The sequence below is a fragment of the Sinocyclocheilus anshuiensis genome, unplaced genomic scaffold (assembly GCF_001515605.1).
Source record: "Sinocyclocheilus anshuiensis isolate Anshui unplaced genomic scaffold, SAMN03320099.WGS_v1.1 scaffold1551, whole genome shotgun sequence".
In the NCBI taxonomy this organism is placed as follows: Eukaryota; Metazoa; Chordata; class Actinopteri; order Cypriniformes; family Cyprinidae; genus Sinocyclocheilus; species Sinocyclocheilus anshuiensis.
In genome coordinates this window covers 92,071-116,207 of record NW_015552660.1, presented here as the reverse complement: position 1 = coordinate 116,207, position 24,137 = coordinate 92,071, and the positions used below count along the sequence as shown (strand labels likewise).

The following is a 24,137-nucleotide window of genomic DNA, read 5'->3' as shown; positions in this document are numbered from 1 at the left end:
CCCGTAAGACCTCTGTTCATCTTCGGAACACAAATTAAGATATTTTTGATGCATTCTGAGAGCTCTCAGACCCTCCCATAGACAGCAAGGGTACTACCAAGATCAACGTCCAGAAACGTAGCAAGGACATCGGTAAAATAATCCATGTGACACCAGGGGTTCAACCGCAATTTTGCGAAGCTACAAGAATACTTTTTGTATGCAAAGAAAATTCACTGAATATTCAAGAAGACGCACCATGCGCATGCGTCGTTTACATGAAGCAAGCGGAAGCATGCGCATGCGTCGTGATACTCTGTCCACAATGGCGGCGCATGACAGCAGACAGGATGAGGAGGAGAAGAATTGTTGAATAAAGTCATTATTTTTGTTTTCTTTGTGCACAAAAGGTATTCCCGTAGCTTCGTAAAATTACAGTTGCACACCTGATGTCACATGGAGCATTTTATCGATGTCCTTGCTACGTTTCTGTGCCTTGACCGTGGTAGTACCCTTGCTGTCTATGGGAGGGTCAGAGAGATCTCGAATTTCATCAAAAATATCTTAATTTGTGTTCCGAAAATGAACGAAGGTCTTATGGGTTTGCAACGACATGAGGGTAATTAATGACAGAATTTTAATTTTTGGGTGAACTATCCCTTTAACTTCACTTCTTTTGCAAAGAATTGCTGGTCCAAATCTGTCAAGCAAGTCTAACACTGTCTTACTCTGAAATTGCTTGCGATCAAATTGGTTTGGCTTGTAAAACACCGGTTTTAATAATCCAAGTTCTTGTTTCTTCAGAACCCGCAGCGATCTCTCAATCAGCAGCTGCTGCCTATAATAATTTCTGCGGCAAAATGTCAGTCTCAATGCATGTACACAATTAGTTCTGCACTGTTTAAACACAACCAAGACTCAGCTGCCACTGCGATCTAGTGTCGTCCATCTCCTAGAGTAAGGAAACTAGGCTGGATCGGATGTTAACAAATTAAAACAAACCATCTTTCCCTCAGGTATAATCCGGACGGCTTTGGGACCTTCCGATATGGACAGGGAGCAGAGGGAGCACTACCAGGTGGTGATCGAAGCCAAGGACATGGCCGGCCAGAAGGGGGGCTTAACAGGCACCACCACAGTAAACATTAGCCTCACCGATGTCAACGATAACCCTCCTCGTTTCATGCAGAGTAAGCATGCATTCAATAAAAAGAAAAATATGTATGTAAATGCAGAAATATCACCGATCTGATATTTGCACAAGACATTTGTTCCATAATTCCAAAGATTTCTGATAGGGCAAATAGCAAGCTATACAATACAGAAACTTCAAAAAAACAAAGACGGATAAAAATTTTTATCTTTGTGTGAAGGAAAATGGTTAGTGGCAAAGCTTTAGCAACTGTGTGAGGTCTGTGTGTTAATCCTGATTAAATGGACAGAGTGGGCTCAGCTCACTTACTGTTTTGTGTTTTTCTTAATATAATCTATTCTTTTAGCCTGCATGCAAATAGAAAATGCTTGGAATTTTTGTCTTGTTAATCAGAGAAATGCAGGGTATGAGCACAAAGCGGATTTATGGCAGGCAGCACAATATCAGTCACGTTCGCCATTTATTACAGTAAAGAGAACACCAAGACTATGCTTTAAAAAAAAAAAACACTTTAATTGGCTGCAGTGTTAGATACAGGGATCAGATTTTTTAATGTAAAAATTCCCCCGAACCCTTATTTTGGGTTCACTATAGTTGGTGTTTAAATTATAGATCTTCTCTCAAGAAAAAGAAGACTCTTGAGAATTCATAGTTCCAAGCACAACCTGACATTAACATTATGTTCTCCAGGTGTATATCAGTTCAGCGTTCCAGAGATCACCAAGGTAGGATCATCGGTTGGCAGGATCAGGGCTGTGGATGCCGACGTCGGCAGAAATGCGGAGATGGACTATACTGTTGTTGGCGGAGACGGTCTGGATGTGTTCGACGTCAGCACTGACAAGAACACCCAAGAAGGCATACTTAGTCTTAAGAAGGTACAGAGGATTTTTCATTTCACTCGTGCATGTTTGAAAAGCCTTTTTTAGAATTAATCTGAATGGTTTGTGAATAAAATGCAGGGTTTTTTTGCTGAAAATTTGACCCAGAGTGGTTTGTTTATTCCTGTGAATGTGTTCTTCCATTGCAGCCTCTGGACTATGAAAAGAAGAAATCATACACGCTTCAGATCCAGGTCCAAAACACACATCCAGACCCACGCTTTCTGAGCTCGGACGCTAAGGACATGGCGACCATCAGGGTCAGTGTTGAGGATGTGGATGAGCCTCCTCAATTTGAGAAAATCAGCTATATTTTGGAGGTGAAAGAGGACGCGGCTGTGGGCACCATGATAGGATCGGTCAGCGCTGTGGATCCTGACATACGCCGCAGTCCGGTCAAGTAAGGGCTTTGAATTAATATCATCCCACATTGTTTCCATCATCTATATTTACAAGATTGTGGTAAATCTCTTTAAATGCACATTTCCCAACACACAATAGCTTGGCAGAAGCCTCTTAAACATCTGCCCGTTTCTTCCAGCGACCTCTTGATAATCGCAAAACCCTGATTAATCTGTCTGGAGCTATGGCGATATGAGCTTAGATGGACTGCTTCCTCAGAGCGTGCTTATTAAATTCATATTTAATTCGAGAGGTCCTTCAATTGCAGCATCTTTATGAGATAATTGTAATAAACTACAATTATAAGAATAAATGAGGATATTATCACTGTCCAAAGCGCCCTAATGATAAAGCTGATGCAGAAGGCTCAGGAGGACAATAAATGGATGTTTTTCCCTCCGGAGTCCACAGTAAATAAGAACACAGAATGGAAGCGCAATTAAAAAGCCCTCTGCAGCAGAGAACAGGACTTCAGGGCTGGTAATTATCAGGGACATCAGAAGCACGAGCAACACTGTCGCTCTGAACATCAGGAGGCTAATTAGGAAATTGAACAATCCCACTGATTGATTGCATTTGAAAGAGCAATATTGTGATCTTCTGGTGAAAGAAGAACAAATGGGAACTGGGCATGTGTGGGCTCAGGGCAGTGGGATTTCATGCAGTTATAGCTGTGGTGTGCATCAAGCTTTCTCAAGTGTCTCCTGCTCTAAAGGATCAGTCGTGTTAATGTTTGTGAAAACCAGTTTTGGGGATACTGTTTTGCCAAGTTACAAGCTAATTAGAATTTTAAGTGTTCAAACTAGTCAATGCACACTTTTGAAAAAGTAGTATCTTTCATGTTTTATTTTTTCCTTTTACTGTGTAAGAATAAAAAAAAAAAAAACATTTAATAGTAATTACAAAACGCTTACAAAGAATAGTTAAATGATCGTAGCTGATAATAACCAGAAAATGTATTGTCAAATTTATTTATTTTTTTTTACATTTACTGGCATTTCCAGGTTTTCTCTGACTGTAGAAACTGAATGAACTGATTAATTTATGCTAAATGCAACAACATTTAGTTATATTTTTGTTTAGGCTAAATAAGGAAGACCTAAACAGCAACAGTGATTTTTGCAAAGGGACTCAAATCAGCGAGTCACTTTGATAGAATCAGTTAATTTACATGAACCATCTGAACAATTAATTTCCAGCACTAAACAGGAGAGCGAAAGGGGCAAGTATAGCAGTGCGGATCTGATTAGTCTTCCCTATAAAGACAAAACAACAATTATGACAACACTGACTAAAAAAGATTTCTGTTTTTTTCTCTGAATTTTTAATGATTTTCACGCTCCATTTTCTCTGAGCAAATGGGCCAAACCTGTTTATCACAGGTCATGTCTTAATTCAAAATGTGTAGCAATGTTGTTTTACCTTGCAACACATGACATGTTTTGTCATGCTAAAATGCTAATTAAAAGTAGCTAATTACTGGAAGAGTTACACATTTTGAAAATAACTTAAAGAGTAGTTCACTTCCAGAATGCAAATGCTGTCATAATTTACTCACCCTCTACTTGTTCCAAACCTGTATGAGTTTCTTTCTTCTGTTGAACACAAAAGAAGATATTTTGAAAAATGTTAATATCCAAACAGTTGATGGGCACTATTGACTTCCATAGTAGGAAAAAAAAAATACTATGGAAGTCAATGGTGTCCATCAACTGTTCGGATAGGTTTGGAACAAGTGGAGGGTGCGTAAATGACGACAGCATTTTCATTCTGAAAGTTAACTACTCCTTTAACACTGTTGAAAACATGTTGACAATTGAGCTAAATGGTTTGAATTACAGGTACTCCATTGACCGGCACACAGATGTGGACCGGATTTTTGGTGTCTATGCTGGGAATGGATCTATATTCCTGCAGAGGCCTCTGGATCGAGAAGAATTCGCTTGGCACAACATCTCAGTGATCGCGACCGAGTTCAGTAAGTGACTCCACGCGGTTCATAGCTCATTTGGAATGAATTTAGGCTGATAAGCTCAAGTCATCCAGCATTAAATTTCTCCAATAGGATTTACGCATTTTCATTTGCCATGACAGCTTATATTGACTAAATATATTAGTTTACTTTTTTAAATTAGAAATCCAGTTTCCTCCTGCGACTCCAATAATGTGAGTTTCTATCATCTCAAGTAGTCAACCATCATCTGCCACATCTTTTTAAGGACACTTAGACAACCCTGAGCAGACCAGCCGAGTGCCTGTGTACATCCGCGTACTGGATGTCAACGATAACCCCCCCATGCTGGCATCCTTCTACGAGACCTTCGTCTGTGAAAATGCCAAAGCCGGTCAGGTAAAGAGCATTTTAGTATACGTTTCCCATTTTATCTGCCACATTGTCAATTTCGATGTAAGATAAGGGGGAATAAGTCCAGTTCTCCTGTTCGGCCGGCGATTGGATGTGTCGATTTAAAGCAGGGGCGTCTGTTAAACAGTGTGTGACCTCTACAGAACTCACACCTCCGGAGCGAGATAGAGATCAGTGATGAGTATTTCTCCTTCATGGATTAGACGGCAGAGCCTTTTTCTGTCAGGCTTGATGAGATTATGTGTCATGGTGGATGACAGGGGCTGTCACATATCACAGGCACTTCATAATAGCTCTCCACCTCTCCTCCATTTCCTGACTCTTCTTGTATCCCTCGTTGTCCGTCATCACCCACCTCACTGACCCGCCCACCTCAGCTGCTGGCAGAATTGTTCAACCTGGGGTGTGCCAAGGTTTAGTTATTACTGGGTACAAAAAGACCGAAAACTCTTTATTAAGAACATACATTACATAGGGTAAATCCCATTTAAAAAATAAATAGAGGAAAAACAAAACAATTTCCTAAAGACATCAGTAGTATTGGTATCAGTAATACTCGCCTTCAGTCATAAAAAAGATGCCATTAAATATATATTAAAAATATACTATCTTTATATTGTTTCTACATTCATTTGAAGATTGAATGTGAAATTATTGCAATATAAAAGTTTTTTTTTGGGGGGGGGGTGGGATTAATTGCGATTAATCACAATTAATTTCAGAAAAAAATGTTTTTGTTTTTTTATCTTGATTTCCAGTGAAAATGTCAGAACATCCTTCTCAATTTAAAATCAATTTAAACATCCTTCTAAATTTCATATGATATTTATTGTTGCCATTTTTTTCTTATTTTAAGTGTAAATCTAATACAATTTAGTGAGGTTTATGTTAAAAACAAGAACAAACAATCTAACAATTAAATAAATAAATAATAGTCATTTAACCATAACCCTACAGAGAATAAGCTATTTGGAAAATGGATGGATGGATGGATGGATAATAATAACTCAATATCTATTCATTGAAAAAGTCCTATGTAAATTACACAACTTTTACAGAAAACAAGTGCATATGCTATCAACTACATCTATCCAAATCTATCAGTAAAAATGTCAGAACATCCTTCTCAATTTACTTGATGCAAAATTTCATAAGATATTAAGTGTTGCTTTTTTCATTTTTTAAGAATAAATCTAACACAGTTTAGTGAGGTTATCTAAAAAGTATCTAAAAAAATAAAAGAAATAAAAACAGAGAATAAGTGATTTGGAAGATGGATGGATGGATAATAATATTTGAATATCTAATCACTAAAAAAAGTCTCATAATTATATAAATTGCACAGTTTTTTACAGAAACAAGCATATATGCTATCAACCACATCTATCAAAAGTATATATATATATTAGTATATGTATAGTAGAGGTCGGCAAATGCGTAGGCGTGTTAAATTGTATTTTTTCATGATAACGGCAAAAATAATTTACAATGCTCTGTCATTTTTGGTCATACAGATAAGAGTAATACATCATTAAACAATTTGCGTCTCCTATTTAAGTATGTATAGGTAAAAGAGAGTTACAAAACAGCAGACTTATGTGGCAATGCTGTTACTTGCATGATGAAACTAAACAATTAGTAATTATTATGATGTTTATTAGTTATATTTAAGCGACGGCAGTGTGAGATAAGGCTGGGAGTTTGGTTCTGTTCGGCAGTTATATTCTACCAGACTGCAGTAAAGCCCAGAGGAAAGGGAAGCCAGCCAGCAACACAAGAAATCTGGCCAGTACGTAAGCCTGGTAGAGAAAAAACACCAAGCACACAATGCATGATTACATTTTTGTCACAGCGTGTTGCCAGTGCACCCTTGAGAGATGCATTTAAACTAAAATTGACCTTGGTGACAACTAAAGATAACCATGAGCCTCTATCACTGAGCCAACATCTTTCCTCGCTGTAAACATGCTTATAGTGTTTACATGTAAACACTTGTAAGGTCTGAAAGATTGACATTGTGAATGGGTCATGCAGTACCGTATGCAGTACATTTCCAGCTGTGTACCTTAAATAAAAATGAACAAAATATGCAAGTAATGTGTGGTATGTGCAGACCTATATGTGCTGGTCAAGCTCTCTGGTCAATGCATTTAAATGGTATTTATCACAAAATTTGAGAATTAACTGGAGACCTAACTGGAAGGAAATGCAGAGCAAAATTTAACTAAAAGGAGTTAGAAGAAGACTAAAAAAAAACTGGTGGAAATTGAAACTGAAAAAAAAAATCTATCATTGCTAATTAACACAATATCTCTAGAAAGATGTTGAAAATATTTAGTTTGAAACATTTTTATTAGAAAAAATGAAAGATTGACATTGTGAATGGGTCATGCAGTACCGTATGCAGTACATTTCCAGCTGTGTACCTTAAATAAAAATGAACAAAATATGCAAGTAATGTGTGGTATGTGCAGACCTATATGTGCTGGTCAAGCTCTCTGGTCAATGCATTTAAATGGTATTTATCACAAAATTTGAGAATTAACTGGAGACCTAACTGGAAGGAAATGCAGAGCAAAATTTAACTAAAAGGAGTTAGAAGAAGACTAAAAAAAAACTGGTGGAAATTGAAACTGAAAAAAAACATCTATCATTGCTAATTAACACAATATCTCTAGAAAGATGTTGAAAATATTTTGTTTGAAACATTTTTATTAGAAAAAAATAATAAAAAATGTCGGCTACATTAGAAAAAAATGTATGTTTTTGATATTAGAAGTTGACATAAATAGCAAAATTGTCTTTTAGTTAAATAAACTAGATTAGTTAAATGGATAAAAGTGCTAATAAAAACTATGATTTTTATCTTTAAGGCAAGACACCCCAGGTGAATAGATTAATAGAGAAAAAAAATAATGTATAAATATAAATTAACAAATAATAAACCATACTTCCCCAGTAGAAGTATGGTTATTACATTAAGAACTGCAAAAAAAAATTCTAAGTTTTTTTTAATTGTTGTTTAAATATGCAAATTAGGCATTACCTAGTTAAATAAGCATTAATTTGCATATATTTCTAAAATAAACATCTGAACATTGGATAAAGCCAGTTTCAAAATTCTTGTTTCAGTTTGTTGACATATTAGAGTCAAATGTACAGAGCAGATTTGAGATATAATTCCATAAATCTGAAAAAAAAAATGAATAAAATGTTTTATAAAATCCTGCACGATATATGATCAATCCCACTGTAAAAAGAATGTAGATAAAGTTTGTTGTATGTCAGTGCTACTGAAATGGAGAGTTCTGGCTCAGTGCAGGAATAAAACATGTAATTTTAAGAAAAATGGCTTTTAAATACAGTGTATTTATTACAATCGAAAGATAAAGTGCAATGAAAGAAACATTAAAAGTGTATTTTTGATGTTTTTTTATTCCACTAGTCTGAAGAAAAAGAAACACTTGAAATCAAAAAGGCCAATGCATAAAAAACAATGTTTTGCCTGTAATATAATATAATATAATATACAATTATATATTTATGATGGGGACATGACTCTGAAGAAAAAGAAACACTTGAAATCAAAAAGGCCAATGCATAAAAAACAATGTTTTGCCTGTAATATAATATAATATAATATAATATACAATTATATATTTATGATGGGGACATGACATAAAACCAGACCAAATACCATTTGTAATGTTTGTTCTATGGACTTTGTTAAATATGTGATTGTCATCATTTGCTTCTTTGCCACAGAAAATCCAGACGATAAGCGCAGTGGATCCAGATGACCCGGTCGGTGGACATCGCTTCTTGTTCTCTTTAGCACCAGAGAGCTCAGTGCGAGCAAACTTTTCAGTCCGAGATAATGGAGGTGGGTGCCCTCTCACATTGTCTGGCCTTCTAACTAGCTCACTGTCTCTCTTCATGACAACACAGACCAATCAAATGGGAGAAATCTTTAAGACACATGGCCTCTCCAAGTCTAGCTGTTTAAACTGAGGCAGCTCGTTCTGCAGTAGCCATAACTTTAGGTCAGTCTGGGCCCGCTGCGGTCTGCAGAGAGGCCAGAACTTTCGTTTCTTAATAAACTAAATGCTCAACTCTCTGCAGATAACACAGCTGGGATCTTAACACGACGCACCGGATTTGGCCGAATGCACAAGAGCACCCATCTAGTGGCTGTGGTGATCTCAGACGGACACATTCCCATGCAGAGCAGCACGGGCACGCTCACAATTCGGGTTTGTACGTGCGACCGAGACGGCAACATGGAGATGTGCAACGCCGAGGCTCTGAGCAGCGCTGCGGGGCTCAGCACGGGGGCGCTGGTGGCCATCCTGCTCTGCATCCTCATCCTGCTCTGTAAGTAGCCTTCAGTTCTCTCTTTTGACTTTAACAATCAGATCACTTTTCCTACGTCCATCTGTCTGATGGCCGCTTCCTCCATCTGTCTGTCTGCTGTGAATCCGACTGTTCATCTTTCAAGCCCTTTGTTAGTGGGACTTTTCAGTTCATTTTCCCACCTGTCTTCCTGTCAGTTAGCGCTTTTGTCTGTGCTGCCATGTGATTAATTACAATTCCATTGGTCTGAAGTGTGTACGCCTGATCTGCATGTAAAATAATTTGCAATTATGGAGGGAAAAAAGGAAAATAAAGAAAAACTATTTCTGACATGCTCAGATGGCTGAACTGATAAAACTCACTTGTTGGTTATTTATTCAGGAAACTGGGTAACAAGAGCTAAATTTAAATTAAACTCAATCCATCCTTGATTTCATTCAACAAAAAAAGGAATATCACATTTCAGTTTTAGATTTGATTTTAATTGAAGCACTTGTGTCTTCATACAACTAACATGCTTCTGTAATTGATCGATTTACTGTGGATTTATTTATTTTTTTTTTTTTGACGATGCATTTGAATTGCTGTAGGAAAGCTTGCTTATTTGAGTTCTGCTAACTGTTAACATCAGCTAGATCTCACCTGTGAACTGCACGCAGTGGCTCTCTTAACGACCTGACGCCTACATTAGGTGTCACCCACAGGGTGAAAGCATGCATCATGTATAAAACAATTCCTGCTCCACTACAGTGAAAGTTCACTGATAAAAGCAACCAAATGGCACTGGGGGGTTACTAAAAACGAATTGTGGCCCACTGAAAGTGTGGTTGCACACGCTGTCTGAATCACTTCTTCAAAATGCCAAAAGCGTACTTAACTACACCGCACATCTAAACATATGGCTGTTTATAATGCTCTTATTCATCATTTGATGAATATCTGCTATAATGATCAGTAGCAAATGACATTTCGTTTACCACCTGCTTTCTGCGGGTGGTTTTAGCTAACGCTATTTAGCAGCATTGAGTTGCTAATTGTATTTTATCTTACATATATATATATATATATATATATATATATACACAGTGGCATGCGAAAGTTTGGGAACTTCTTGCAGAATCTGTGAAGTTAGAGTGTTTTTTTGTTTTTTTTTCAAGCAAAACTGTCTGTATTAAATTATTTATACTATGCATTTTAACTGCAATATAATAAACAGTTTAAATTGTATATTGAATAAATACACCTAAAATTCTAAAATGTTTATATATATATATATATATATATATATACACAGTGGCATGCGAAAGTTTGGGAACTTCTTGCAGAATCTGTGAAAATGTGAATAATTTTAACAGAATAAGAGAGATCATACAAAATGCATATCATTTTTTTATTTAGTACTGTCTTGAGTAAGATATTTTACATAAAAGATGTTTACATATAGTCCACAAGACAAAAAAAATAGCTGAAATGATTAAAATGACCCCCTTCAAAGGTTTGGGAACCCTTGGTTCTTAATACTGTGTGTGGTTACCTGGATGATCTATGACTGTTTTTTTTTGTTTGTTTGTTTTGTGATGGTTTTCCACCATCTTTAGCATATTTGAACCCTTTCCAGCAGTGACAGTATGATTTTGAGATCCATCTTTTCACACTGAGGACAACTGAGGGACTCAAACACAACTATTAAAAAAGGTTCAACCATTCACTGATGCTCCAGAAGGAAACACGATGCATTAAGAGCACTTTTTACATTTGAAGATCAAGGTCAATTGTACTTAATTTGTCTTCCGGGAAACATGCAAGTATCTTCTGTTGCTTCCGAAGGGCAGTACTAAATGGGAAAAAAAAATGATATTTCAACAAAATAAGAAAAATGTTGACATCTTCATCCTGTTCAAAAGTTCCTCTTAATGCATCGTGTTTCCTTCTGGAGCATCAGTGAATAAAAAAAAACTTTTATTTTGAATGCAATTAAAATAAAATAATATATTTTCAAATGTAAATAATTTATTCCTGTGATGGCAAAGCTGAATTTTCAGCAGCCATTACTCTGGGTTTTAGTGTCACATGATCCTTCAGAAATATTTCCAATATTAGCTGATTTACTTCTCAAGAAACATTTATTATTATCAATGTTGAAAACAGTTGTGCTGCTTAATATTTTTGTGGAAACTTTGATACTTTTTGTCATAATTCATTGATAAATAGAAAGTTCAGAATTGCATTTATTTGAATATTTTGTGACATTATAAATGTACTGTCACTTTTGATCAATTTATATGTATCCTTGCTAAATTAAAAATAAAAACTTACTGACACCAAACCTGTATATACATGTATGAGTATAAATAATATTTGCAAGGGTTTTTCATTCTGGTGCATCAATAATAATTATAATAATTGCATTTTTCCATCTCTCATTCTGTAGTGATCGTGGTGCTGTTTGCTGCCATGAAACGTCAGAAGAAGAAAGAGCCTCTGATCATCTCCAAGGAGGACGTGAGGGACAATGTGGTCAGCTACAATGACGAGGGCGGCGGCGAGGAGGACACTCAGGCCTTTGACATCGGAGCGCTTCGGCATCCGGAAGTAATGGAGGAGAGCAAACTGCGGCGGGACATCTTACCCTCCGAGTCGCTCTACCCTCCGCCGCCACTTCGCAGAACCTTGGTGCCGTCCCGTGAGAACGCAGATGTGCGGGACTTTATCAACCAGCGCGTGCAAGAAAACGATGGCAACCCCACGGCTCCTCCTTACGACTCGCTGGCCACCTACGCGTATGAAGGTAACGGATCGGTGGCCGAGTCACTCAGTTCGCTGGGGTCCGTGTCCTCAGAAGGGGAGCAGGACTATAACTACCTCAGCGAGTGGGGACCACGCTTCAGGAAGCTAGCAGACATGTACGGCGGCGAGGACAGCGACTGGGACTCCTAACGGACAGACTGTGGAGTGAGACTCATTTGCTGATCTGCCTCTACATGAAGGCTGGAGTGGCAGAATGAGGCATCCTAATTTCTTTTACAAAGTGCCCTTTATCCTTCTCTTTGTCCTACAATCAGACAGCCGGTTGCTCTGTCCTGATTGGCTGACGAATTTCATGCTCTGGCGAGGAGGACGTATCCGTATGCCGACTTCTCATCAGAAAGATCATCTGTGGTGACATCTTCCTGCATAATCCCAGATTGCTCTGGAGATGTCTGCAGTTTTTCATATCCGTAACCATCGCTGAAAACGTTCTTTTGAAAATCCAAGCATTTAATGCAGAAGCGCTCTTCAAATCCTGCTGCAAAGAGCAGTTTATCAGTTGACTGTGAGCCTGTGAAACACTTGAAGTGACACTCGAGCAGGTCATTGACTAAAAAAAGGCCAAGGCCGAGGACTTTATGAAAATAATGAAACCACCGCCAAACTCGAGCCTATGAATTCACCATCAGACCTCAACGTGTAGCGGGCAGCTCAGAATCAAACCGCTCAACATCATAGGAGTTGTCTAATAACTGGGAGGAATTTTCAAACCTTACTATTAACCATTTGCATAATTTTACTAATCTTCTTACGCACTCAAGAAAAGATGTGTTGTCCTGTAACCCGAATCAAGACGGATTGTATGAAGCCCATCTAGAAAATGGGTCAGAAGATGTTTTACGGTTGGCACTGGTTTTCATCATCCACATGAAAAGAAAAAAAAGCCAGAAGCTTACAATTATCTGCTATGTCATTGGACCTAAATGTGTTTTGCTTCCTTTAGCAGTCTGACAAACGTTTGGTTGAACTCAGAACTGCTTAATATGACTTTCAGACTTTCACACGGTCCCTTAATGACGTGCTGCAAAATTTACATTCCATACTATTACCTTTAATCACTGTATGCGTGTGTGTTTTTTTCCTCTGTGTCTATTCATTCGGATGAGACCTTGACATGAACCACAAAAGAGTCAAACCAGCCGAAAGAGAATGAAACGTTAATATCCATACATAGAATTACAGCTTCGTGGACCAACAGATCGAAACCAAAATTGTTGATTAATCAAAGTTTAAAGCTGCAATTCTCACCTTTCCTCTGACAACCTTCTGCTTTTAATAGCGAGAGTCAAATAACCAGGGAAGTAATAAAAGCTCAACTGATTTATTCCTCGGCTGAATGTTAACCACAACAGTGTTGTATTGAGGTGTGAGTCAAATCGTAAAGTAAATCACTCCGCAATGATTGCGCCCTCTCTTCAAACTACAAAATGAGCCTGAGATTGCTTTCACCTCTTCAGTTAGGAGGGGGTGAGTCAGCTCTGAACGGCGCTCCAGCAGGTAAATATTTGTGTTTTAGAAGCAGAAATTCCATTCTTTGTCATTGATATGCTGTAAAAAAGACAAAATGAAGAAAAAGATGGTAACTCATGCTGTAAAAACTTGGTTTAATGAACAGTGCTTTGTACCAGTGGCTTGGGAGAGTAGATTATGTCCATGTTCTACTTTGCTTTATATCTTGTGAAATTTTGTACCAAATATTTATATACCACAATGATGACTAAATATTCTTGAAATATGTACATTCAGTATTATTGTTTCTGTGTTTTCAAAGTGTTAAACTGTAAATGTGAGCTGGTTGCAGTTCATTTGATGATGTGCAAATGGAATCAAACTTTCATTAAAATAAATGTTCTCTTTTACAGAAAACCTGAGCAATTCTTTGCATGCCCAGAAACACTTATAAATGCATTACGTTAAGCTTTTGTCTTATCAGAAGCAATTTGTATTTATTTATTTATTTATTTTGCAAATGACTGTTGGGCTGTTGCCCATTTTGTGAGCAAAGATAAGTTCAATCATAGAACCTTAAATAAATGTATTTAATATTTATTTAAATGTAATCATATTTTATATATGAAATATGTTTTAGATATGTATGTCTGTAAAAATACGAAAAAAGTATAAAATATAAAATATATATATATAAACATACCTAGCATATATAAATATAAGCTGTTATTGTTACTTCTGAACACAAAAATATATATTTAGAATTTATCTTTGTATTTTATTTTATCAGAAATATATGTCCTACATATACGATAGGATGTGTCTAATAGTATTACTTCCTGTGAACGCCCCATTATATGTGCATGACTTTAACATGATTCTTAGAGGCCAAATGTCATGATCGTTATCAAAAATTTCCAGTGTCTGTCCCAGATCGTCAGCTCATTAGGCCAATCTATAATGAAGATCTCAAAGCTCGCCACTGGATTTGGAGGGAGAGGAAACAGTATTCATTTTAAATTGTTTGGGGATCAGCAGTTGTCAGGCAGATGGTGACATTTCAAACAATGCCCATGTTAACTCAATCACCCTGCCACCCAGCGCTCTCTGCAAATATGTACTTAGACACTAGTCTCATCTGGTCTTTCTGTGTGTCTGTACAAGGCCATTAAGGGCTTAAATATAAAGCAGCACTCCAGGATTCAGGTGCACTAATCTCATTTAGAAGGGTCAGTATGCATGTATTGGAAAGAAGATGGAAAAATTGTGCTCCAGCAGAAGTGCTTTTGAAAGTGAAAGTGACGTGTGGCCAAGTATGGTGTCCCATACCGTGGCATAGAGGAGAAACAATAATGTACAGTATGTGGAAAATAAAGTGTTTTTGTACCTTAAACTGCATAAACACATTTCATTACACCAAATACACAAAATAATGCTCTTTTTAGCAACATCATATGACCCCTTTAACCCATCCAAGTGCACACACACAGTAGTGAACGCACACACGGAACAGTGGGCAGCCAACGCTACGGCACCCGGGGAGCAGTTGGGGGTTCAGTGCCTTGCTCAAGGGTCTCATCTCAGTCATGGTATTGAGGGTGGAGAGAGCACTGGTTATTCACTCCACCCACCTACAATCCCTGCCGGACCTGAGACTCGAACCCACAACCTTCGGGTTACAAGTCCAACTCTCTTTCAATATTGAAAAAGCAGACAAATGGATACATTTGAAAACCATATAAAGTATTGTTATTTTAAATGAATAGCTCATTATCAAATAAATAAATAAAAAAATTCAAACCCATATGCAGTTGCATTTGCACACACACACACAAAAGATTTTCTTTGTTGTCTATGAAAAAAAAAAAAAAAGATGAGGGGAATATTTCTATGTTTACCCTGCTGTGATTTTATATTTAATTACAAAGTAAGGATTTTATCAATTTTATTTGTATTTAATGGACCATAAAAGCTATATTCTAATCTGTTTTAAGCTATAGCTTCTAAGAAAAACAGACCCAAATGTCAGTTAATATTTCTTCCTCTTCTTCTTCTTGAAGCTCATTTGACTGTGGTTGCAGTGAACTGTATTGTATGAAAAAAAAAAATCTATGTGAATATTCTTGTTTTGTGATCAGTAACAATAACAAGTTTATGAGTTTGAATGACATGAAGGTGAATCGATAATTATTTACTTCTGGAGAAGAAAAAAACTTAAACGAGCCTGCACTAGTTGGCTGGTCTTAGCTGGTTTAAGCTGGAAGTAGGCTAAAGGAGTAGTCAAAACCCTTGTAGAACCAGCCTGCAAACCAGCTATGACCAGGCTGGAAGATCAGCTAAAACCAGCCAACCGGTTTCAGCTAGTTTTTCCAGCAGGGAATGGGTGAACTTTGTTTAACAATACGTGCTCATTCATCAGGTGCGGATTTTTCGTATAATGAAAGAGCCTGAGCAAAACTTAAACAGCTTTTACCTGATATGCATAAGACATGAAGTTCTGCTGCACTAAAATGTTGCAAACTCCCTCTTGACTTGAGTTCATTACAAGCTTATATCTCGAATCAAATACAGCTGGTAATCGTAGGATAAGCCCAAAGACACGATTACATGAACTACGCAGTAATGAAAGCAAGGGTGGCACAAAGCAGAAGAAAAAAGTACACTCAAGTGTGTTTTAATCTCTGTAACGTTAAGCCGACTAAAGGTTAGCTGTGCTTGAGGCCGGCGCTGGATGTACGCTGGGGATCCGTCGCTCTCCCGGCCGACTCTGAGAAGGAGCCGGCTGAATCAAGGGCAGTCAACATGTCACCGCAGCAGTGCGGCTGCTGAGGGTTGTAACTCATCATGGCCGAGGCTTAAAACGCTGCGTCGCTTCCCATTAGCCTCGCCTGTCTCTTTAGCCTTAATCTTTAATGGGCATGTCATGTTAGGGGAAATGCTAAACACCAATCTACCTCATCTTGTGCTTTGATTTCCTTCTCTTTCTACCCAACGCTTTCATGGGGTGCCGTTGCCATCATCATCATCGCTGACAGGCGAAGTTTTCATTGTTATTCACAAAACCATGTAAAATTTTTCGGATTTAACTTTATTCCAGAGAGTTCTAAAGCACCATTCCCGCTTTCTTTTGTGCCAAAAATGATGTTTATATTCAATCTGTCAAGCTGCAAATGTTGTGAAGTGCACTGAAAGGTCTGTTGTCTGCATTATCTAAGAGCTCCTGATGTTGTTTTGAATGCGTCGTGTCATGGCCTATTTTCCAGTCATTCACCGAATGAGTCCCAATCACTTCTACACTCATTTTGGTTACTTGTTGTAGTTCTGACTCATTTAACAAGCAATAGGCTGTTTATTTGCCATACAAAAGACATTTAGCTATGGCTCAAAATAATCTCCCGAACAGCATGTTTAGTGATACGTACACCATCGTTCAACAGTTTAAGCAACAGTGACTGTTAAAACTTTATGTAGCCATCATTAGACTCCGATACAGTGAGCGCTTTTGATGGATTATTCTAATTAATATGGACTCTTGCGCTTTTCTTGGAATGGTACTGATGGGAAATCTCTTATCTCAGAGTCCAATACATCTCGTGTTTCAAAAGTGTCCAAACTTTCTGAACTTCTCAGTCAAATATAGGCCTACACTGATTAAAAAAAACTCCTTTGAGTCTCTGAAGCAAAAAATCTTGTCAGCATTAATGCAACATGATCTTTATCACCCACAGTATCCTTTTTTTTTTTTTTTTTTTACATAAAACTGACTAAATTAAAAGCTAGTGGGAAAAATTACAAGAAACTGTATGTGACTGATGAATTGGTACAAATTAACCCATTTAGAAAATGTATTATGAAAATATGACAGGTGTTGCATGGCATTTAGGCTATGAATTGCCAGTGGTGGATGAAGTCATTTTATTTAAGTGCCTTTTGCTGATATCGTTTCCTTTATTACAGCATTTTCACTTTGGAAAACTTCATTCCAAAACGTAATATCTTACTTTTTACTCATTTTGACTACATTCCTTGTTCTTTTGAACTAAAGCTCCACGGCAGGATAGCAATGTCTGAGTCATGAACAAATCACTCATGTGAGTTGATTCTTTTAGACTTATCTATTAAATTGGTTCACAAATTGCAGTAAAGGATTCATTTGCGAACTGATCCAATTGCATCTGTTCTCGAATCAACAACTGATTCAGCGATCTGCATGAAGCGAGTCTCTAGTTAAACATTCTAACTTGAGGGTGCAGAGGATTTGACTGATGGTACAAAAAGACACTAATGCTGAACTTAAGTAATGTTTGTTGTAAATGAAAATCATATTTTGGCTGTGACATGACTAAGTTATATGTGAACTAAATCTGCTGTTAAGGGGAAACAACTTGGTTCATAGCTTGAAATTCTTGAATGTTGACAACTACAGTAGTTTTCTAGTAATTTTTCCATTAATTTATAAAAAAAAATCATAACAATGTCAGACTGAGATAAAATTCATTTAAGCTCTGTCCTATGTGTGTGTGTGTCTATGACATTAGACCCCTATCTCCTTAGGTATTTTGCAACCCAATCTCACAGGAAACCCTATTTAATTTAATGAGGAGGCAATTTCGTGTGAATTGTTACGATGTGAATCGTACAAATACATTCGATTTCTTAAAAAAAAAAAAATACACATGAAGGTCCACCCCTAAACATAACCGTCAATGTGGTTTGAGAAATTCTGATGAATGAGGTCGAATTAGCCACCAGTTCGACCAAAACGCTAAGACATTAAGAATTGCCATGAAACTGTGTTGGTATTTTGAGCAGTGCACTCTAAATAAAGTCCATAAAAATACTGTACTATGACAGAATTTCCATATGTTGTTGTTGTTGATTTTTATTTACTCATATTTTGAATTATGTATTGCACCGTGTTGTGTTTTAAGGTTGAGGGAAATGACTGTAAACTTAACAGAAAATGTACTGGTAACGGATAACAGTATCTGTTTTTCTACAGATATACGTTTACTGGAGGCCGGTTATCTGTACTTTTTGTGTACTTCATCTATCACTGTGATTTGCAAACCAAAAGTCCTAGTACCAGACAATACTGTGGCATTAGGCAATTCACAGAGCCTTCAGTTTTTGTCCTTTCACCCTGCTTATCTGGGTACATCACAGGTATTTGGTAATCACTGTCTGCCCATCAGAACAACACAGCGTGTTGAAGAGTGAGTGGTCTGGAAGACAGCCGATGTCAAAAAGGCCAGCAAAAATTCATTAGAGCTTGAAATATCAAACCTGTAAGGCACCAAGTAGCAATCTCCCACCGGGTTTCATGTCTAGTTTTTCATGTCTGTAGTGAATGTGAAGCCATGCACAGAGGATCCAAATCTGTAAGGACACCCCCCGTATATGCGCGGAAGGAGTCGTAGCGCTTTTCTTTTGAACTTCTGAACCTTTGCAGCCACATTAGGCAAACACTGTTTCCTGCTAGAAAGGACACAAAGGTTCGCTTCAAAACAATGCACATCTGAGGTGCTAACATCTCTCTCCAATGGGCCGGAAAATGTAGCATTTACCGCACACCAGTGGAAGGAAGGACAATGTCCGTCATCACGGACCAATTCGCGAAAGCAAAGGCGGCATAAAATTTTTACCCCAAGTTTCCATTTTCCCACAGCTTAGCGCTTACCTGCCTCCAAAAAGCACGGCTATTGCTTTGTCATCAGATGGTGGATTATCGGCGGAAATGTGAAGCTGTTGTCATATTGAGATTTTCTAATATGCCTCCATCTGCCAAGTCTATGACTTTATGTTTACTCGGATGGGGGGTGGGGGGGTCCGGAGGAGAAGAAATTAAAGATCATCGGGTCTGCCGCATCTCATCCACTTCTCTACATTTCATTTCACCCTCAGTATTCATTTTCCTGCCCCTAAAATGATCAGAATAATTCATGTGCTCCAGCATTGCCTGTAGAATGTGATTTCCACTTCTCGGCCCTCTCAGCTGAACAACCCCACAGAGGCTTTGGACTTTGAGGTCACTCGGATCCAGCATAGATGATGCCCATATCTATAATTCAATGGACAGGAAAAAAGGGATGAGTACAGATCACAGACTACTTAGAAGACATACGGTGGTGTGGAATCTCCCTCGTGTCCACAAGATTGGACCCACATTCCGATGGGGGCATCTAAAAGCAAAGTCCATTAGTAGGAACCTTTTCTTTAAAATATTCCTGCCCTCTGAAATGTTTGTTTTGGCCCTTTTAACTGAACTTTTAGTTTTAGTCTATTTTAGGGCTTTTTTTCAAATGTAAGTGTATTTGCGTTCTCAGTTCGATCGCCCAGATGTCACTGAATCCACTTTAGTTGCTAACACATGGCAATATGAAAATGGTTCCATTTTCGTCTTAGATGCACTTAGCTTTACCAAGTTTAAAACTCCTGTGTACTAAACAGGCTTTTTTCTCGGAAATGGGAGACATAAAAATTGCACAAGTTCAAACAGGACTACAGACCTTTTCATGTGGAGTGCTAGTCCTTTCATGTTCGATCACAAGTGGCCATTAGGTCTTCTTGCGTATCTTCCTTCTCAAGCACTTCATTGATTGAGCTCAAGGGCCTCACTTAACCAGTCCAGTTACCTATTAATAATCCTTGTTGCGAACGAAGAACGACACGAGCGCATCTGTCGAGTCTAAACATATTGTGAAGACCTTATATCACAGAGAAAATTAAATAATCTACTATGTGGGTATTGTCAATCATCTCTGCCCTTGAGATAGAAATAATGCAGTTTACTGAAAAAGAGATGCCTTGATACAACAACTACAGTTCTTCGTGTGGATCTGAAGCGAGATTGAGTCCTTGATAGATCTATAGGATCTATGTTTTTAACAAACCAATAACAAACCAATTTTCTTCACTTTGCAACCGCATGATGCATATAAAATGGCAATAGAATGGTTGATAATGAAGCAGAATGAACCAGTAAAAACTCTTCTTGGTCACAGTACATCCTTGTAGTCATTTTCTGGCACAATGCACCATGTAGCACATTTGTGCTCTGGAGAATTGCTCTCAGAAAAGCATTTTTATTGATTTTCTACTAATTTTAGAGTCATATTTGTATGTAATGATTAATTTAATGGCTTAAAAGTGTTTGTTACCTGCAATAGATGCATCACTGTGCAATAACGGAGGAGTGGATGCAGCTATTTGTATTTAACTATCTATCTTTTGTACGATTTATAAAGTAAAATTTTAAATGCTGCTACATTTTTTGGTGTTGTTTAAAAGCATTTTGTTAAATATTCTCACATCAACAATTTAACAATTAGAAATCACTCACTATAAATAATGATATTAATAATCACTCCAGGGCAAGATACCTAAAGAGGGCCCTCCAAATTTTTAATTTATCTGTTTCATTCATTCATTCATTCATTCAAAAAAAGGGCAAATTGACCTGGTGCTAACACTTAAACTTTTCAAAACCGAACAACCCAAGCTGAAATTTGGACCACTATGGTACTGGTAAAACTATACAAAAACTTAACATTTCAGCCAGTTCTACTTTCTTACATTTAGATCTACGGTTCCTCTTCAGGAACTCGAGCTGTGTCGGAGGACGTTTTTGGGAACGCCCTTCAGTGTGACCGGCTCTGAACCACGTGTGTAATCAGTCCAATGGATGGGCGAGACGTCACGGAGCTTAAGGACCAGGAAGCTTAAAAGCACGTGCGGTGAAACCGGCGTCAGCATTCTGTCATTCAGCAAGCGCTCTGTGTGTGTGTCAGTCTGATATCTGTTTGTGAGTCTTATTTAGTGTTGTCTATCACGAAATCTCAAGACAAAACCAGACACCTAAGGCGAGGGCAGGCAGCATTCAGGCTGTGTGTTCCTCCCTGCCTGCGTTACTTTACGGGTGGGGATACACACAGTTTGTTTGTTGTCTGCTTGGGAGCAAGCACGCAGAGTCAGCTCTCGAAAAAAAAGGAGCTGACGGCCCATTTTGGTAGCGTTTGTTACTGCCTTGCTTCGCTCTCAGAGGGCTCTCTTTGAGGAGAGAGCCTTCACTAGCATTTCTCGCGGTGCCGGCCCTACACAAGCATATTATGCCTGATATTATAATGAGCAGCATTAATGGGGAGCGGAGCTCGCGCAGTCGGCTCTCGGGAGGCGGATTGTGCTTTTCCCGCTGTTAAGCGCTCCGCTCTCGCTGGGCACGCTCCGAGGAGTGTGTCCGTGCCTGTGATCTTGCGATTGGTGGGCGGGAGCAGTCCCAACCTACAGTATTCCAGCCCCTCATTCTGGGGGTCTCACTTCTTGTACTCCGCAGAGTCTAGAGTCAGAGTGGCGCTCCCAGGCCGAAGGCTTCTAGCAGAAGGCGGTTCTGCGGACCGCCATTCTCGCAGGATAGTCTTCGTCGTAAACGTCCTGACGCCTAAGACCTAGGACTTTTTGAGGGCCAGCTCCCTCTGGGGAAGAGCGGTGTACACCGCATTACACGGTGGCCGTCTCTCCTCAGTGCCCTCAGTAGATCGGTCTGCCAACCCTGCCGGTGTTCCAGGGTGCAGCAGTCTCCGGCGAGTGCTTCTCTCAGTTATCTAGAGCAGCTAGTACGGTCGCCCCCTGCCAGTCCGCCGCTTCAGGGCACCGAGCTAGCTGCTCTAGGCGCACCAGAGGCCAGTCTCCTCAGTGCCTTCAGGAGATCAGTCTGCCAACCCTGCCGGTGTTCCAGGGCGCAGCGGTCTCCGGCGAGCACTCTCTCAGTTACCGCCCGGAAACGTATCGGTGCTAAGAGGCTCGCGACCTCCACGGACGTCTCTAGAGCAGCTAGTACAGTGGTCCCCTGCCGGTCTGCCGCTCTGGTTACACCAGAGGTCAGTCTCGAGAGACTGATTCCCTTAGTAGACTGTTAGGCTCTTCCTTTGGCCTTGCACTCTCACCCCACACTTTCACGACTCAACCACATCGACGATTGGTTGATATTAGCTTAATCAGAGCACATGGCAGTTCGACATCGAGATGTAGTTCTCGCTCACACGAAAGAGCTGGGGTTAAGACTAAACGCCAAGACCAACGTGATACCTTTTGGCCTGCTGTACATGAGACCCCTACAGTGGTGGCTCAAGACCAAGGAGTTCTCCTCGAGGGGAAACCTGCTTCGCATGATCAAGGTCATGCGGCGATGCCTACGTACCTTGGACATGTGGAGGAAACCTGGAATGGATGCTTCACCCCGAGGTGGTGAAGTTGGCAGGTGTCTCGATGCAGGACATCTGCGACGCTGCAGGATGGTCCACGCCCCTAACCTTTGTCTATGGCTTAGACATGCGAGCCACTCCTGGCTCTTCTGTTCTCTCGCCCTAGCTGTGCAGACTTCCACACTAGGCGAAGATTTGAAAGTCTGGCGGCATGGGCATACTCGTTCCCAAAGCGTCCTCCGACGCAGCTCGAGTTCCTGAAGAGGAACGTCTCAGGTTACGCATGTAACCATGGTTCCTCGAGGGAACGAGACGCTGCGTCTCGGGGCCATACTTTCGGCATCTCTGCCAGCGCTTGCTTCACTCCTAGAAACTGACCCCGGTTTCACCGCACGTGCTTTTAAACTTCCTGGTCGCTACGTCACCCCGCCCGTGACGTCTCGCCCATCCATTGGACTGATTACACACATGGTTCAGAGCCGGTCACGCTGAAGGGCGTTCCCAAAGCGTCCTCCGACGCAGCGTCTCGTTCCCTCAAGGAACCATGGTTACATGCGTAACCTGAGACGTTCATTTTGAGTGTCAGCGATCTAATCACTGGCATTCTCCACTCTCACCTTCATTCATGATTATTTCAAATATCGAGGGCCCTCTAAATCATCCAAGGTACTTCAGCCATTTCTGCTTTGGTCTGGAGGAGAGGTGTCCTTTCTCATCTTCTCCACACCACTCATTCTCAGAGGCTCTAAGACACTATCAGACATGGGGCCGTCGGCTCCTCCCACATCACTTCAAATGAGATCACCATTCTTTGTCTTAAGGGCTTTTAAGAAGAAAGAGCACATTTTTGCTCTGTGTTCAATGAGTGCTGACTAAAATGTATTGATTCAAGGGGGGTGACTATTCTCTAAATTATTATCTACTTTTTTCTATCTATGTTTGTCAAATTTAATAATATATCAGTTTTTAAAAAGATGCTTTCATTTGACAGCAATGACATGGAGGAAGCCTAATAAAGTAGTCTGCTTCATATGCTTCATATCACATCCCATCGGGAAAGGCCATAAGTAAAAAATACATTGAAATTGGCTGCCATAAAGCACGGCTGTCCCACTTTCTTGGGCACATTGTGTTAGGCTCTACATTTGAATTTTCAACTCTCAAAAGACACACACCTCATTAGGCATGCTGTGATGCCAAGAAAAGGAATGAACGGAATAAGTCTGCTAATACATTAAAACTCCCCTGATAAAACATCGCCATTAGATCGCATACAAAAATACTTTACTTTAGAGGACTTGTATGATTATTTAAGCAAGCAACCAGAAGTGCATTCTCACTGTTGATTTACTGATAGAAACGAACAAAAGAGCTCTGGCATTTTTATATTGATCATTTTGCTCTGGAGAACATGTATATCCATCTAAACAGGCTGGACAGACTGGCAGCTGCTTCTATGTGCTGTTAACCTTGCTATCTGGAGGGGAAAAAAACTGATTTCCTGTTTCAGAGTGGTCCTATATCATAAATCCAGGGCAAATTATAAA

The 24,137-nt window shown here is 39.3% G+C and overlaps 1 protein-coding gene across 1 annotated transcript in view; it reads left to right on the top strand.

The window, feature by feature from the left end:
* LOC107667294 (cadherin-6-like) overlaps positions 1-13,754 on the top strand; it is a 32,568-nt gene extending 18,814 nt beyond the window's left edge. The window contains exons 5-12 of the mRNA XM_016458937.1: positions 996-1,169; positions 1,823-2,010; positions 2,163-2,413; positions 4,257-4,393; positions 4,635-4,765; positions 8,546-8,663; positions 8,903-9,154; positions 11,565-13,754. Coding sequence (XP_016314423.1) covers positions 996-1,169; positions 1,823-2,010; positions 2,163-2,413; positions 4,257-4,393; positions 4,635-4,765; positions 8,546-8,663; positions 8,903-9,154; positions 11,565-12,070 — 1,757 coding nt within the window. The 3' untranslated portion in view covers positions 12,071-13,754. The remainder of the gene's footprint in view (positions 1-995; positions 1,170-1,822; positions 2,011-2,162; positions 2,414-4,256; positions 4,394-4,634; positions 4,766-8,545; positions 8,664-8,902; positions 9,155-11,564) is intronic.
* The last annotated feature ends 10,383 nt before the right edge of the window (positions 13,755-24,137 follow it).